At 42.3% G+C, this 17,722-nt stretch overlaps 1 protein-coding gene across 12 annotated transcripts; it reads left to right on the top strand.

The window, feature by feature from the left end:
- Positions 1–325: 325 nt before the first annotated feature.
- Positions 326–10,406, top strand: LOC308481491 (uncharacterized protein). 12 transcript variants are annotated; one of them, XR_013988707.1, is made up of 6 exons: positions 326–733; positions 3,153–3,267; positions 4,222–4,381; positions 6,076–6,182; positions 8,190–8,302; positions 9,787–10,406. XR_013988707.1 is itself a non-coding variant. In XM_081013878.1 (2 exons), exon 2 carries the CDS (start codon positions 1,206–1,208, stop codon positions 2,403–2,405), a length of 1,200 nt encoding a protein of 399 aa, XP_080870004.1. In that variant the 5' UTR covers positions 577–733; positions 1,160–1,205; the 3' UTR covers positions 2,406–2,683. The 12 variants fall into 12 exon arrangements, 2 of the variants coding, with proteins under 2 accessions (XP_080870004.1, XP_080870005.1); XR_013988708.1 differs by having other exon boundaries at positions 327–733; positions 6,091–6,182; XR_013988709.1 differs by lacking the exon at positions 4,222–4,381 and having other exon boundaries at positions 339–733.
- Positions 10,407–17,722: the final 7,316 nt, after the last annotated feature.

Raw genomic sequence — 17,722 nt, 5'->3', positions numbered from 1 at the left:
GTGTTTCCTGAATCTCCGATAGAAGCATGTTCTTTGTACAGTGGTACCTTGGGTTACAGACGCTTCAGGTTACAGACGCTTCAGGTTACAGACTCCACTAACCCAGAAATAGTACCTCGGGTTAAGAACTTTGCTTCAGGATAAGAACAGAAATCGTGCTCCGGCGGCGCGGGGGCAGCGGGAGGCCCCATTAGCTAAAGTGGTGCTTCAGGTTAAGAACAGTTTCAGGTTAAGAAAGGACCTCCAGAATGAATTAAGTTCTTAACCCGAGGTACGACTGTACTTTTGTCCATTTACTGCATTTATTTTCCCCGATTTGAACTATAAAATGGTGATTTTCTTGAGTCAAAATGAAAGTACCCCTAAACATTTTTTTAAGGAAAACAAAAAGCACTGGAGGCACTGCTGCATGACTCAGGTGGGGATTCAGACTTTGGTGGTTGGGATTCTATGGTGGGAGAGCAGCACCTTCCTGGTTAGGGCCTCGCTACACATCATGAGCCCCACACACGCTTGACTGTGACAGAAGAGTGAGTGCAATAAGGACAGACAGCAGAGAAGTGGAATGGAATGGTGGGCGGAGTTAAAGTTGAATGACAGGTAGAGAGAGTCGGTTGGAAAATGACAGTTGAAAGGAGAGAGATTTGACTGTGAGAGTCTGAGGGAAAGGGGGAACAAGATGAGAGGCATAATTGAAGTATATGTAACAGAGTTAGGACAGTTGTTCTTAAAGGTAGAATAGGCAGTTTCATGTATTTTTAGTCTGGACTTAGAGGAGTAGCTGAGGAACTGACTTTAGTGAGAACTTGGGGACAGGAGCTTGTAGATTTGTCCAGGAAATGTCACAACTTGTTGGCAGCCTGGTGGGATCCAAAGCTGTGAGATATTGCTATATAGGAGTTAAAACTGTGAGAGTGGGATCAAAATTTAGTAGCAGAGTAGGGTCCTAATATATAGGAGCTAAATCTTCGAGAGCAGATTCACAATTTGGCCTCAGCGGTGTGGGATTTGAAGTTATGGGTTATTAATATATAAGAGTTATGTATCTGAGAGGAGAATTTGTAAGATTTGAATGTGTGAGATACACGTTAGTGGGATTTTTGAAACAGTGTAATAAAACCAGTGAGTCACCTTGAAATGCTTCAAAATTTGATTGCAGAACAAGCGCAACAACTTTGTTTGGGTCTGAGGAGAGAAATTAAAGAATGCTGTGTAACAAAGCACCCAGGTCAAAAGAGGCTTGTAAGGATGAAGCTATGGATCTTGACTCAATAGACTACTGGAGGATAAAGGAGGTGTTGGAGATGACACGTCTGGAAGTGGAACAGAAGAAGAAAACGAAAGAGAGTCAGAAAGAATTGGAATTAATGATGAAGGACAATAAAAGAAACCAAAGAGAGATGGAGCATCAGAAACAGATAGAACGGGAGCAGAGGAAGAAGTATGAATTAGCGATGTTTAGAAGGGAAATAAAGGAGAAACAGGTTGCCAGAGAATATGAGGAGGTAGGATCTGTGAAGAGAGTGTCCCAAGTAGGCCTTGCATTGAATGTTCCAAAGGTAGAGCAGTTTATCTTGGAGAAACGAAGATTGCCTGAGAGCCAATTTATGCCAGAAGTGGGAGATGCCATTAGTAGTCCAAAGAGGCCAGTTGAGGCCTGCATTTTGCCCACTGGCGGAGGGGATGAGCCTGTCTTCCTGGAATTGGCTGATAAGGCCAAGATGCCCAAAGACATAGGGGAGAAGCCAGCTCAAGAGTCGGAGCGCATTCAAGAAGATGTAGAATGTCTGAAAGAAGAGCTCACAGTAGCCAATGCTGCAAAGGTAGAGCTACAGTTAAAGCTGGATGAGCTACAGAGATCAATAAAGTATTCTGAGAAAAAATGGGAGGATGAAAAAGAATTCTTGCATAATCAGAACATTCGGTTGGCTACAGAATTGAAGGCAAAAACAGATGAACTTCTGGTTCTTGCTTGGGAAAAAAGAAGTGAAATTGTGGGTCTTCAGTATGACCTGCAGAACAAGAAAGAAGAAGTGTCCTGCATGGAAAAGGAAGTCAGTGAACTAAAAAAATCAAATGAAAATCTACGGAAACAGGTGGCAGATCTTTTAGTAGAAGTGAAGGAGGCAAAAGTACAGCAGCGAGCTAGTATGGAAGAGAGATCCCACAATGAACGAAACACCCATATTGAGTTGTCTAATTCATACAAGACTTTTGCTGATGAATGGGAGACAAAATGCAAAGCATTATGTCAAGGTATACAGGAACTGTGCAAATATCTGAAAGGTGCAAGTGAGGCTAACAAAGAAATACAGGATCATTTGGTTGAGATGCAACAATACATGGGGGGAAATAAAGGAAAAGATGCATTAGCTGGAGGAATAATGGGACAGATGCATAGCTGAGGCTGACTGACCCAAAGACACCAAACGAGTTCATAATGGGGCAAGCATTGTCCTAGGCATAAATCTAATACATTCTCCAATCATGGACCAAACTGGCTAAGCACTTTCAAACGTTATTCCTATATACACAGCTTGACTGAGGAAATCTGTACAGTGTATGCTGAATGCACTGTATTTGAACTGACAACACAAAAGGTTAAAAAATATTGCCACCCGTTGCCAGTCTCTTAAGCCATCCAATATGCCTGTATATTAAAAGATCTGGAATATCTCCCCTATGAATTTAGTTCGCCTAGGAATAACATATTTTTAAGTGGTTACAGCCACACAGGAAAAATTATTTTTGGATAAGTAGGTCAGCTCTGTAACAGCACAGGTGTTTCTGCATGTACAAGACACAGCAGGAAAATGTTTTTAAATAAATAAATGTTGCAATGCAAATTAAAAAAAGGGGGGGAGGGAGAGAGAAAACACCCTCTGAACCCAAAAGCAACCCCTACTCATGAGCCAGTATCCTTTTTAATGAATCTGGCACAGTTTCAAAATTTCCACTCATAACCATGCCTGTTTGATCTCTATGAGGTATAGCAAACAATTGTAAAAGAGTTTCTGGCAGAAAAAAAGTACCATTGGCTTATGCTGGTGTGTATCAAAAAGTTCCCACTTCCAAATCAGCAATAATTAAGTGCACCATCAAAAAATAAAAATAAATATGCCACACCTGCTTTCTCTGGCACGCTGTTTCAGATCCTGTAGGCTCAGCAAGCAGCATTTCATTTCTAAAGAAAGAGAAGTGTCAGGACCGTAGATAACCTGAAGAAACACAAGCCTGCTGACCTAGGAGTCCAGAAGGCATAAAAAAGTAAAGGTACCGCTGACCGTTAGGTCCAGTTGCGGACGACTCTGGGGTTGCACACGCTATAGACCAAGGGAGCTGGTGTTTGTCCGCAGACAGTTTTTCCGGGTCATGTGGCCAGCATGACTAAGTTGCTTCTGGCGAACCAGAAGGCCTGTGAGAGGTGAGAGCCTGGGGATTGCTCTCTTGCAATGGTTGTGCTTGGATATTGAGGATCTCACAAGTATGAGGTCTGACTGAAGCTGCTTTTAACCACTCCTGGGAGGGAGGTGAACCTGGCTCCTCCAAACATTTGGGGTGGGGGGAGAGACTGCAGTTTACTAGTAGAGCACAGGCCTCGACACCTACAATTAAAGGACCTGGAATCTCCTTCCTTGGAGAGCCAGTGTGGTATAGTGGTTAAAGCGGTAGACTTGTAATCTGGTGAACTGGGTTCGCTTCCCTGCTCCTCCACATGCAGCTGCTGGGTGACCTTGGGCCAGTCACACTTCTTTGAAGTCTCTCAGCCTCACTCACCTCACAGAGTGTTTGTTGTGGGGGAGGAAGGGAAAGGAGACTGTTAGCCTGTTTGAGACTCCTAAGGGTAGTGATAAAGCGGGATATCAAATCCAAACTCCTCTTCTTGGAGAGCTTAGATGGCCATTTAGTTGAGACCCCTGCATTGCTGGGGGTTGGGCTAGATGACCCTCAGGGTCCTATCCAAGTCTGCAATTCTACAATTCTATGAAATGCTTAAGCAACAGAGCTCCAATTTGGGATATAGTTGACGGCTGGCCAGACAGCATTCCTGCACAGGCACCAATTTTGTCTTTTTCAAGAAGAGAAATTGTGTGATTTCCCAAAGTGCTGGGATAAGAAAAACTATGAGATTAAGATTGTTGCGAAATATTATGTTTCTTGCTGTGAGAAGAGCATCGCTAAAAAGCACAAGCAACTTCAATGATTTTGTTCAAACTTTAGGATATCTCTACCAGCAGGGGGCACTGCAGTGTGACATTTAAGGAGCAAGACACAAGTGGAATTACATTTGAAGCAATCATTTCAGTACAAACAGGTTCAACCTTTAGTAACTGTCTCTGGAAAATGCCCAAATTATCACCTGCAAGTTGAAAAGCAAGAGGTACTTTTATTGATATGATTAGTTGGCCAATATAGGTAGAGAATGAAAGGGAGAAAGAATAAAATCCATTGTTTTTGTTTTTTAATCTTGCAGGTGACGCACAACTTCTGATCTCACCCCTTTAGGGTAATTACATAGAACATGAAGGCATAATTTTAAGAGCAAGAAGGGGCTGCAGTAATTAGAAAACATGCAAAGATCGCTAAGTCATTATAGCGTGCAAGGCACTGACAAATTTAGCGGTTAATGGCACACATGCATAGATTATTCTGAATCATTGGTATCCTTTGAGGCTTTGCCCAGGATTTCTTAGGGAATGTGCTCATAAAGTAATGTCTACATCACCCTTCACTATGGGGATACACCAGTGGTGCTAGGTAACAATCTTAACAGCTTGGAAATTGGCCAATTATTTGTGGAAATAACTTCTATTTCTGGGTGAAACTTCTCAGATTTTGGTGCATTGGCAGGATACTGAGCAGAATCTGAGCATGGCCATATTTAATGTGCTTTATTCTATATATATGTATCTATATATATCCATTCTTAAGGAAATCAGTCCTGAGTGCTCACTGGGAGGACAGATCCTGAAGTTGAGGCTCCAATACTTTGGCCACCTCATGAGAAGAGAAGACTCCCTGGAAAAGACCCTGATGTTGGGAAAGATGGAGGGCACAAGGAGAAGGGGATGACAGAGGACGAGATGGTTGGACAGTTTTCTCGAAGCCACCAGCATGAGTTTGACCAAACTGCAGGAGGAGTGCCTGGCGTGCTCTGGTCCATGGGGTCACGAAGAGTTGGACATGACTAAACAACTAAACAATATATATATATATATATATATATATATATATATATATATGAACAGAATGAACTCAGAGCAGACAGTTCTGAGTGAGGTGGACAAATAGACTGCCCTGACATAAGGCAGTTTCCTATGGAAAACAGATCTAACACAGAAGGGAGAGTCTAATAGATAAAAGTGGTGCATAGCGTCACATGGGATGAAGATGGTTTAAAAGTATGACACAATTCATTATGAACAGTTCTCTTTGTAAACAAAGGATTACAGAGGTTGGACGTCATGGATGCTTTAGCTGAGATTCCTGCATCACAGGGGGATGAACTAAATGACCCTTGTGGTCCCTTCCAGCTCTACAATTCTGTGATTCTATGAAAGGAAGCTTCATTCTACCACATCAAACTATTTCTCCGTCTCTAGCCTAGCATTGCCAATCTCACTGGAAGTGTCTCTCCAGGTGCTTGACAGAGTTCTTTGCCACCACCTTTTGCACGACACCTTTGACAAGAATTGCCTGGGATCAAACATTTATCTGCATGCAAAGCTTGTCCCTTTCCAGTGTGATGTCAGCCGAAGGGACAACTTGCTTGCTCTGCCTGCCGAGAGGTACATGAGTGGCTTCTGCTCTGGGAACATACATAGATCTTCACATGACTTCCCTCTTGCACAAGATGCAGGAGTTCCCCTTTACTCTAGAAATGTGGCTCAGGAATGGGGAATCTATGGCTCTCCAGGTGCCACCCGACCCTTCCATCACCTCTAGCCAGCATCGTTTGTAGGCAAGGATTAGGGGAGTTGTGGTCCAGCAGCATCTTGATGGTTGCGGGTTTCCCGCCAGTGGTATAGCTTGTGTGAACACCATTCATAGCAGACCACATTTAATTCTTTACAGTTGTATGTTTTGCAGTACGAGAGAGAGAGAGAGAGAGAGAGAGAGAGAGAGAGAAAAGAAGAAGAAGAAGAAGAAGAAGAAGAAGAAGAAGACATTGTGCAAAACAGGTCTGTAAGTAGGTTAATGAGATGTAGTGGGAAAGCAAAGGGATGTATGCACAGAACTGCCCCCCTCTACTAAAGCGTATGGGAAAACGCTTGTGGGTGGAAGATTTGTATGAGCGATGGAAGTTCTGTGCCTGCAAGGAATTATTGGATTAAGCTGATTGTGTGCACATATATATATATATCCCAAACTGATGCAGAATGCCAGTGCAATCACAGTCATGGGAAAAAAAAGAAAACAGAATATACATGTGAGGAAATAAATCTTTACTTATGGGTACAGTTTCACAAGCCACACCTGTGTTTGAAGATACATGCAGCTATAATTAATGAATTTACCTCCGAGAGAAAACTGTGAGAGAAGACAGCTGTGAACCTTGCCTTTAAAAATGCAAGAAGAGGCCTGAAGTTGATAGAGAGGAAATATTGGGCTTATTTGATTAAACTCTGAATTTAATCAAACAGGCATTTTGTTTTTCGGGGTGATTTCTTTTTTTTAAATGCCATAAATTTATTTTATTTCATACACTGCTTGATTGTAGAAAAAACAACACCTCAAAGCAGTCAAAAAGTCTCTCATTTTCATGGCACATTTATCTGTAAATCTAGTGTGCAGCAAAGTCTCAGAATTCCCATAATAAGCAGAAGTCCTTTGAAATATTGTTTGTTACTATAAAATTAAGGTTATAGGAGCTGGTTACATTTTATGTTAGGTTAGCTCCATGAGCAACCAGCGAAACAGTATAAAGTTTCCTAAGATTTGAAATGCAGCGGTAATGGCTTCCGGAAGTACATTGGCTGGAAAGCCATGGTGGAAGGAGGAAGATTGGTGATGTGGGTTGGGGGGGGAGGGGGCAAGCTATGTTTTACTTCTAACTGACACGTGCCACAGTGCAAGATGAATAAAATCTGCATCTTTTGGTCCTGTCTTCTGGCATGGTCAGAGCATGGCAGCCAAAACAGGGCATCCGGGATTGGGATCAGAAGCTAGGATGTAATGCTTAAAATGGGACAGTTGCGTAGTATGCTAGTCCAACATCCTGTTTTCACAGTAACCACCCAGATGCCTGTGGGAAACTCTCAACAGGACCTGAGTGCAAGAGCACTCCTCCCTCCTGTGGTCTCTAGCAACTGTCATTCAGAAACATGACTGTCTGTGACCGTGGAAGGAGAGCAAGAGAGGAGAGCATGTTATGATAGCTAATTCCATTCATTAAGGAGTGTGTCCTTTTGGCAGTCCTGAATTGCATTGCATAGAAGTGCATTTCTTTGTATGATTCCAAGTTCCAAGATTACAAATCTGATTTTATTTGCAACCATGTCTCTATCATACCCTCATCAGCTCTTTATCTCTAGTCTAAATATGCTTGATGTGATCCAGTTTCGATATTGAGCATTTTATAAATGTTTTGGTTAAATCTACTTGGTGCTTTTTTCTGGGGGGGATGCAGGAGTATGCATACCACTAAACATTTTGTGAATCTAAGTTTGGTCTCATTGAAGGGCAGTATTTCAATATGAGTAGGAAAATGAGAGTCCCCCTAAACGTATTTTTTTAGAAAAAAAAACACTGAATATACTGCAGGAAAACTAGTGGTTAACAGGGAGTGACAAAGGGCAAAATGATTTTTTAAATATCCTACACAGTTATAAAAATCGTGATGAGCTGTGCTTATTTTCCAGAGAAAGGAGCATAGTTGCACCTGCAGTAGGGCTATGTTTTCTTTATCGCTGTGACAGAAAACATGAATCATGGATTCTTGCAGATTTTTCCTGTGTACATCATGGGCTTCCTCTTATTTATCACAATTCCTATAGGAACCAACCCTGGCCTTGAGTAATAAGTATGTTGCCATGCTCTGGGACATGAGTTGAAAAAAGAAGTTTATTATACAAGATGACTCAACCCTGCCTGCAGCCACTGAGAGCAAAAGGGAGGGGAAATGTTGACATCTTGACCTTCGTATTATCAAGCCCAACTCCACACTCATTTGTTTATATCTCAACTAGATCCACTGAGGTGAGGCCCTGCGCAAACTTGCAAACTGTAAGGGAGTGGCAGATGTAGCAACAGAAGGACTTCAGTTCATCTGCACTGTAAAGAAAGCCGACACAGGAGTCAGGTAAGCAGCCTGGAGCAGTGGTTTTCAACCAGTGTGCCGTGGCACCCTGGGGTGCCTTGAATGATAACCAGGGGTGCTGTGGGCAACACTGGCCTCTGTTCCTCTTTCCTTCCACCCTTCCTCTAATGTTCTCTTACGTCTCTGTTTCCCAAAGGCTTGCACAGCTGCAGCAGTCCCAACTACAAGCTCCCCAGGCGAATGGTGCCTCTGGGGATGGCCAGTGGGTGCTTCCCAGGCCCCTGTAGGGCAGTGTAAGGAGGCATCTCTCTTTGGGGGCAGGGGGGCCAGCTCAGAGACCAGGGGTGGCAGCTGCGACTGCCTAGAGGACTCCCGAGGAGAGGGGAGAAGAGAGGAGGCTGAAGGAACACTCCACAAGGGAGGGTTTGAAAAGGGGTGAGGGGCTGCCAGGTCTGCAGGCAAGGGGTGACACAACTGGGCTCCTGAGCCCCACAGGGAAGCCGCAGAAAGAATGTAGTTGGTCAAGCGAGCTGTGGATCCAAAAAGGTTGAAAACCTCTGGTCTAGAGGTTCATTCCTCACAGAGACTCAGGCAAATATTGTTTAGGGGCTCAAGAGCGAAGAACATACCGTACTCACACTGCAGTCAGTATGGCCACCTAAGAATGACAGAATATGAAGAGGTGTGGAATTAAGAAAGAACACAAGTGTGAAAGCAGAAGACAGCCAGTGGCAGGATAAATAGAGCAAGGAAGCAGTACACTGAGAAGCGTGGAACAAAGGACAGTAATGTGTGTTTTAGGTTAATAATACTAATACTAATACTAATACTAATACTAATACTAATACTAATACTAATACTAATACTAATACTACTAATAATTTTATTATATATACCCCCCCCCCCCAAATCTGGCTGGGTTTCCCCAGCCACTCTGCGTAGCTTACAGCATATATAAAAACATAATATGGACATCCACTAATGGCGGAAACAAAAGCACCATTCAGGTGAGCTGCAGTTAGGGATGGGAGAAATTTGTTTTGGGTTGCATTTACAGGTGAACCTATCTAATCTGCCCTTCCCGAAACGAAATGTGAATCAAGACACAGCCATCCTTTGAAATTTGCACTTCCTTAAATTTTGCCGTTCAGTTGTCCATTTGACTAATGTGTAGAAAAATGTATATGGTGGAGTAAATTCTGTACATAAATGTGTTTCTTCGCGAAAATAACACAAAATGCTAGTGCCTAAAATTTATTTACTTAATAAAATTTGTACACTTGATTGTAGTAAAAACCTCAAAGCAGCTGCAACTGTGGGCTAGCCATGTGTTACAACTTATAGCCCTGCATCAGGTGTACATTCCAATTTGTACCAAAATACATATTTGGACGATTCAACAAATGTGTGGACGATCATCAAAATGGGGATGGGGAATGTGTCTATAAGCATTGGCAAAACTACTGCAGATCTCCGGTGCTGGGTTGCGGGTAAATGATGTCAGGCTTTCTTTTCTTTTCTTATAGATTTTGCAGCGGTTGGAGATCACTCCAAAATACAGTACAGACATTCTTCCACTTACGCACAATCAACTTGCACGTGACCACATATACCTGCATTGGTAGGATGTAAATAATTCAATTCAAACCCGGAAATGGCGAGAGAGAACTGGAGAGTCCACGTGGCTTGTGAGGAGACCCTCCCTAGAGCCCGAAGAGAATGTCAGTGAGGGTGAATGAAGTCCTGAGGAGACCAGAGGCGCAGTGGGGCTTTGTTTATGCTGCTCAGCCTCCCCATCTAACAGCTGACCTGTGGAGTAGTGTAGCATCAGCAGCCTCTTTTCCTCGCTTATTCCTGCCTCCTGCCGGCCCCAGATCTTCAATTCTAGTTGTGGATATTTTTGGATACAGTATTTTTGGTATGGATTGAAGAAAGAGCGGCAGAGAGGATGTTTAAAGGGTGTTTAGAGGGTGCTCCCCACTTAATAAATTTCACTTGTGCATGCAGGGGCCCGGAACGCAACCCCTGCGTAAGTTGGGGGGGGGGTGCCTGTAGATACTTATGAGGAAGGTAGGTATACTGGTTTGGTGTGCAGAGACCTGTTAAAAATGTGAATTTTGATTTCCTATTAAAAGAGTGAAAAATATTTACAGTCACAATGTCCATTTTTCAGCACAGTATGTGTGCATGAGAGAGAGAGAGAGATGAAAATTAAAGATAAGTTTAAGGAATAACACCAAAGGCACAGAGCATATGGGAATGTAGTGATTTCCATTTTCTATAAGGAGCATATAATGCAGGAAGAATGTTACTCTTACGAAAGCTGGACATCATCTGATACCACAGAACCACTTCTATCTCTTGCATTCTTTCCATGTTTAGTTTGAAAACGCCTTTCATGGGCTTTCAGTACATTCTTTGATTTTCTGCCAGTGTTTATTTTTTAAAAAATATATTGAAGAATTACGCTTGGTGTTGAGTAACTTGCAGCACAGAGCAATAGAAAAGGCTGGTTTGTGATATGGAAGCCATGCACTAATCTCCTGTTCCCTGGATTGCCCCAGTATGCTGCTTGGGTGTGCAATTCTCTGCACATGTCCCAAACGCGAAGGGGGAAGCAATAATACTCTTAAGCCCTATAAAGAGTCCTCAAAATCTGGATGCTGTCCTTTCAAATGGGGAAAAATCAGAATTTATGTAGCATTCTTCCCCTGAGTGTTCAAAGAGCTTTGCATATATCATGTCACTAATCCTTACAAAACCTTCTAAGGTAGGGTAGTATTATATTTTTGTCTCTCAGTTTCTGTGGATGTGCAGGATGAGATTGGGGCCCCTGGGGGGTGAATGAAGTTTTGGGCACGTTATTTCATTCATCTTCCTTCTACGTTTCTGGAACTTAAGTGCTTATTGGCCTTCAGCTCCAAAAGAAGGCAGATAATCAAGATACCCATGGAATCTGCTTTTAGTGGTTCCAAGGCTTTGCCAAATGAGAAAGAATTTGGCTGAAATGAGAAAGACTGGCCAAATTTCTAGGATCAAGGACCCATAAGCAGGAGTCGAGAAAACTTTAGAAACTCATGTCACTTATGTTTTGTTTATATTCCCCTGACAGTTTTAATAATGCTGAAGATTTAGCTTTGCATTCTGAACAACTGAGTGGTATTTCTCTTTGAGTTACAGAGCAATTAGGACTTTTCACACAGTACATGCAATGTCTTTTTATGGCCTCGGGCAGAAGTTTCTGGCAGTTTTGCTGAAACATGGGGTCCTGAAGAGAGCTGTCAGGAGCTGAACCTGCAACCTTTTGAATGCTCAACCACTGAGCTAGATGCCTTCCTCCGATCTGCCGTTTCCCATAATACATGAGTATGGAGCTACCTTACACGATATTCTTTCTTGATGAGGCATTGCAATCTCTGAGATGGGTTAACCCTTTTGCTGGAGTCCTGCTTGCACTGGCCGAAGTGAACAACTATATTTGAATGTTTGGCTGGTTATATAGCTCAATGCAAATATTTTACGGCTTGGGTAATTTATCAAATTATTTCTCAAGGGGGGTGAAATAATTTTGGGAAGAAAATAGGACTTCCGGGTTGGCGCCATCGCCGAATGGCGGACTCCCTCCGAGCTCCGGAGGGAGTCTGCTCGGCAGGGGCTGGGTCCTACCGCACCGGCGATGCGGGGACCCTTAAAAACCACGGCCACGAGGGTCGTGGACATGGAGACTCGGCTGGCACCGCTAGCGCCCTCCCGACTCGTGAAGGAGCCTTTTTAAAGGCTAAGGATCGGGTGCCGGGGAGAAGCGTGGTGCTTTGAGTCCTCTGCTATCCCTGCCGAGCGCAGCCGCATGCCATCCGGCGGAGAGCGCTGACTTCTTCTATTGAAAATTCGGACTTTTAGACAACAACCCGTGAGTAATTTGGAAACTGGGTTTAAAAGGAGGAAAAAAAGAATTTCTTTTTGAATTGGATACGAGCGGGGGGGGATCCAAAAAGGAAGTCAGTCCCCCCCCCTATTGTAAACCTTTCAAGACAAGGACGGGGCAACCAAGGTCCAAAAAGATTTGTATTGCTGATAAAAACTAAGAATTTCACGATGGGGAACTATAAGAACTGTGCTGGAGGATGAACTGAGGGAGAAGAAACGTAACCCCCCCCCCCTGGGAACCGGGGTGATTGAAGAGAGAGCCTGGTGAAAAGAGTCGGAGATTTTGACAGCTGTCAAAGTAGCTGTCAAAGTCGGAAAGCAGAGAGGATTTTATTATGAGAACTTTGCTGGCTAAATTTGTTACAATTTGCTACAATTTGTTAAAACTTGGATATAAAATGGCGAAAATATGGATAACAATCGGACTTTTGGACTAGAGAAGACAAAGTTATAACAATCCCCCTAGAGGAGTTTCGGGACATTACAAAGATGGTCGTAAGTGAAAAAAACACCATTGGAATTTTACAGGACTGGTTATCTTCTGGGAAAGCTGCGAAACGGAAACAATATTTTGTCTACAGGGTGTTCAGCTAAAGGAGACAATAGAATTTTCTATTGAAGAAAGGAAGGGACTGAACGCAAGTTTTTGTTCCTGAATAATAATAATCCCTGCAGACTTACTAAGCTTCTGAATTAGAACGTTTCAGCAGCGGAACAAGAGGAAACTGGACTACAATTTGGAGAGAACAATGGGGGGAGTTTTATTACAGATCTGAAGTTAAGGGTTCTAAAAATGTTTATGAAAGGGAAAAAAAAAAAAAAAAGAAAAGAAAAAACCAGCAAGGAGTTGGGGGAAATAGGTGATTTATGGATTGTAAGAATCCCAGGCGGATAACATGGTTTGGTGGTCAGGGGGAAATTAAACCGGGGACAGGGGGGGAGAACTATAATCCAAAGGCTTGTTAACTTCTTTTTTTTTGAACTAGCTTTGTCTTATCTATTATACTCCTTATTTCTTATTTCTGATATTTTTATTATGTGGGGAGTTTTTATTATTAAAAAAAGGGAAATTGTGGAATGAAAATGGGGTGGGCCTTGGGAAAGAAATTTTTTGTGTTTTATTAAGGGTATTGATGTGGAGTGCAGAAATTTTAAATTCGAATAATGGTTTAACAAATTAAGTTTTTAATTAGAACTGAGAGCTTGTGGAGCCAACAATATGAAAAAGGAATATGGTAGGGGTGGGGGAAGGGGGGAGTCCCAGAAAGCGGATATATGAAAATAAGGCTATGAACGTATGTAAATTCTTGCTTTCTGTATTTTCTTTTTTTTTTTTGAAAATTTTAATAAATATTATTTAAAAAAAAAAAAGAAATAATTTTGGGAAGAAAATAAATTTGCAAGTAAGTGGCCAATCTTCCAATTGTGAGAATATTTGCCAGCCCTCAGCTTTGATTTATCATTAATTTTTGCCAAATAATGTGCTAATGGACCAGAATTTGCGTCTCTTATTCCCTAACTTGTATCTAAAATGGCCAGTTCAATTTTATTTCATCATTTTCACTCTCGGGACCAAGATGGCCTGAACTTACATACTTAGATTGGAAATCAATGTACTGTTAAACTGTAACACAGGCTCTGAGTAGTTGCTATTAAACAGAAAAATAAAAAGCTTTCAGTTAATGTGTAATTAATAGTTTGGCATTTCCCCCGAGTTTAGCCCGGGACCCTTTCTGTTTCTGTTTTGTATTACTGAACTCCCTTGCCAAATATTTCCAGATCGTATAGATTTAGATAGGACATGTTCCAGAACTTGTAGCATTTTTATTTTGACTTTTATAGTATTTATTGGAATAATGAAAATAATACTTTGACAACTTACCAAATATATGGCAATATTCACACATAAATAGTTAACCAGGGGTTAAGGTTTATAGCTACTTGGATGAATATTCTGTTTTTTTTTTTTTTTACACTTTAGTGTTACTCATCCACTTAACCAACCAGTTGGATGCAATGCTAAACTAGGGATGGGGAACCTGACGTCCTCCAGGTGTTTTTGAACTCAAGCTCTGGTCAACTCCAGCCAGCATGGCTAATGGTCATGAATGGGTGCTGCAGTCCAACAGCTAAAGAACCGCAGTTTTCCCATCCCTGAACTAAACAATAGTTTTATTTATTTAAGTATTTCTAAACTGCTCTTCCATATAGTAGTAATAATAATAATTTATTATTTGTACCCCGCCCATCTGGCTGGGTTTCCCCAGCCACTCTGGGCGGCTTCCAACAAAGATTAAAAATACATTAAAATGTCACACATTAAGAACTTCCCTGAACAGGGCTGCCTTCAAATGTCTTCTAAATGTCAGGTAGTTGTTTATCTCTTTGACATCTGATGGGAGGGCGTTCCACAGGTTGGGCGCCACTACCGAGAAGGCCCTCTCACTGGTTCCCTGTGACTTCGCTTCTCACAGTGAGGGAACCGCCAGAAGGCCCTCGGCGCTGGACCTCAGGGCAGAACGATGGGGGTGGAGACGCTCCTTCAGGTATACAGTATATCAAGGTGGCTTACAAACATTAAAAATTTAATAAAATCAATCCATAAATCATAATCAGAAACATCAATAAAACGACAGGAATTACAAGTTGGTAAAAAAAGAGAGAAATTCATATTGCGAAAGGCCAGTTTAAACAGTACAGCTTTCAGAAGTCTTAGAAGGGCTGGCAAAGACATTCCTGCAGAATTTCTACCAGTAGGGAGTTCCACAGGGCAGGCCCTGCCAAAATATAGGCTCACAGTTGCAATTCCCGGCAGCTCTTAACAAACTGCAGTGCCCAGAGTTCTTTGAGCGAAAGAATGTGCTTTGAATGAACTTTGAAGGTATAGTGTGAGCCCAGCCACCACCTCTTGGTTTGAACTGGGAGTAGAATTGCCAGCCTTAAGGCAGAAACAGGAGGTGGCGACAGAAGGCAGGTCCAGGAAAATCAGGAGCTCTGAGTGTGTGATGGGAGCAGCATGACATAATCATGCCATGTGGATAAAACTGTCTCTCTGGATACTTTCCTCACCCTTAGGGCAAAGGAATGAAAGCACTGTTAAAACATACCCTTAGTGCCATCAGCATCTTTCTTTAGAATCACCACTGTCCACACTGCTGTTCAACCCTTCCCAACTCCAATCTTAGGCCCCACTGAAGGAATGCCCTCTCTTTATCCTGGACTAGAATTAAGATGGTGTTGTGACCGTCAGATATTTCCTGGTAAATGAAAGTTACATCAAAGTTGTTTGCCATAGCCTTAAACACTGCTGGGAATACATGTGAAGCCCTTACAGTTGAGAATCCTTTTTGGGAGATCCTGACTTCACACCCAAATCCACAGGTTGTCTTGAAAAACACACACTCTTTTAAAGTCCCATTTCTCGAGACTCTTTAGTGAACCTATGGGAGTTGGTTAAAAGAGGAAGTGTTGGAGTCAATATCATATCTACTTTTCATGTACCCTAATCTCTGTCGTTATTACACTGCCATATTAAAGACGGAGGCTCGATCTTTGTTTGTAACAAGTAATCATAGCTTTTTGAGATTGACTAGATCATATGTGTTCTAAGTTTGCAGTTTGGATCCAGGTGGGGGCAGAATTGGCCGCTCCTCGATTTTAGTCATTGCTGTGCACTCATGCCATATATTTGCTAAGGAACAATCCTTTACTGTTGAGGCAGCTTGTTGCGACTTGTAGAGTACACAATGTTTGCTAAATTTGAATGTAATCCATTTTACATTTTCATACATAGAGGCTTCCATCTGTGGAAGATCAAAAAGTCATTATTGCTGGTAAACTCACCATCTGGCCAGAGTAGGTTAGAAGAAAGATCAACTTGACCCATACCTATCACCTCATTAAGCAGTTGTTGCTCATTTGTTACGTGGAATCCCACCACACCTTTTCCTTTAAGGAAGCTCTTCTTTCCTTGGGACATTGTATTTTCCCAGCACTCCATCAACAATGTACTCTTGGGGAAGTGAAATGTGAAATGCTTTCCCCAGCTAGTGGGGCCATTGTGAGTTTTAGTGCTTCCTGGAATTTGATTACATGAAAGTCACAGGCACGTATTGGATAGTGCCTGTGATGTCACTTATGGTCAGTGACAGCTTCAGATGACACCGCTGTCTAGAATACACCTTCCCCATGACCAGTGCTATTTTTCTAGAAAAAGAGGTGCCAGAACTCACCATGAACGCCTTCCTTGTTCTCTCATAATGGTGCCCACCTGAGAGTTCTGGTGAGTTCTGACTGAAAAAAAGCCCCGTCTGTGACAAAAGGTAACAACATTTGGGCCATTTAGTTTAGGGAAAAGGTGAGTGAAGGGGAACATGATAGAGGTGCATAAAATTTGGCCTGATTTGAAGAAAGTGAATGGAGAGATATTTTTCTCCCTCTATCAAGATACTCGAACCTGGACATTGAATGCTGGAAGATTCGGGACAGACACAAAAAGAAAGTACTTCTTCACAAAGCGCATAATTTATCTCTGAAATTCACAACCACAAAACGTAGTAATGGCCAGTCATCAACAATTCCCAGAACTCTTAACAAACTACAGTTCCCAGGATTCTTTGCAGGGAAAATGTCATTTGAACGTATGCAGCCCTATGGCTCTTAGCTTCAAGAAAGATGCAGGGTCTGCACAGCCGTTTGATGCAGAGGATGCTTGAGCTCTGGATTTTTTGTACTGAGCAGTGGGGGTGGACTGGATGGCCGAGAAGAAACCTTCCACCTCCACCTCAAGGCTTCTATGGTTTTTCCTTTGCTCCGTGACAGATTATAGCACCTCACAGATGGATGTGTCTATGGCCTATCGGTTGTTAGTGCTGAACTTCAAATGACATAATTCATTTAACCTTTCCACTCTTGCTGTGTTAGTGCAAAAGTAACTGTAAATCTTGTTGACTATTGCTTGTATATGTATTGGCAGCAAGTCAACTTTCAGCTTGAACAACATGGGAACAATATGCGCAGCACAGCGAAAAACCCATTAACTGTCTCTTTCTTTCCTCCCGGTGCTCATAGAACACATTTAGGTCCCAGGTGATCGGCTTTTACAAATATTAATACAGGATTAATTGGCACCAGCTCACAGTCGTGTATTTGGTTACACTCACTTTTCAGTAATATTTCATGATATTCTGTAACCCAGGAAAGTAATGAGTTTTGCCAGTTGAGGCGGCAGTGGGAGATGATGGGGCAGTTTCCCCCACTTGTCAAAGTAATGTTTTAGAAAGCCATTTAGGGATGGCACAGAATAGCCTCCCCGCCCCCAACCTAATGTTTCATATGACTTGGGATATTCATTAGGAAGTGTCTATTTTGCTGGCCAATACAGTGGTTTAGTACACACTTTCTATTGTCAAAAACAATTAAATGGACCTAAGTGCCAGGTATGTAGGCCAAATGCAAAAATATATATTGCAGCACTTGCCCACGTTGTTGTATGTTCTGTATTGAATTTTCATTTGCAAGCAGCTTCAGGAGACC

The sequence above is a fragment of the Podarcis pityusensis genome (assembly GCF_964106645.2).
Source record: "Podarcis pityusensis genome assembly, chromosome: 7".
NCBI classification, from domain to species: Eukaryota; Metazoa; Chordata; class Lepidosauria; order Squamata; family Lacertidae; genus Podarcis; species Podarcis pityusensis.
Note: the sequence above shows the minus strand (reverse complement) of the source record. Positions and strands in the feature narration are given on the sequence as shown.

Excerpts from the sequence above, each read along its gene's own strand:
- LOC308481491 (XM_081013878.1), top strand. The coding sequence starts at position 1,206 with ATGCTGTGTAACAAAGCACCCAGGTCAAAAGAGGCTTGTAAGGATGAA.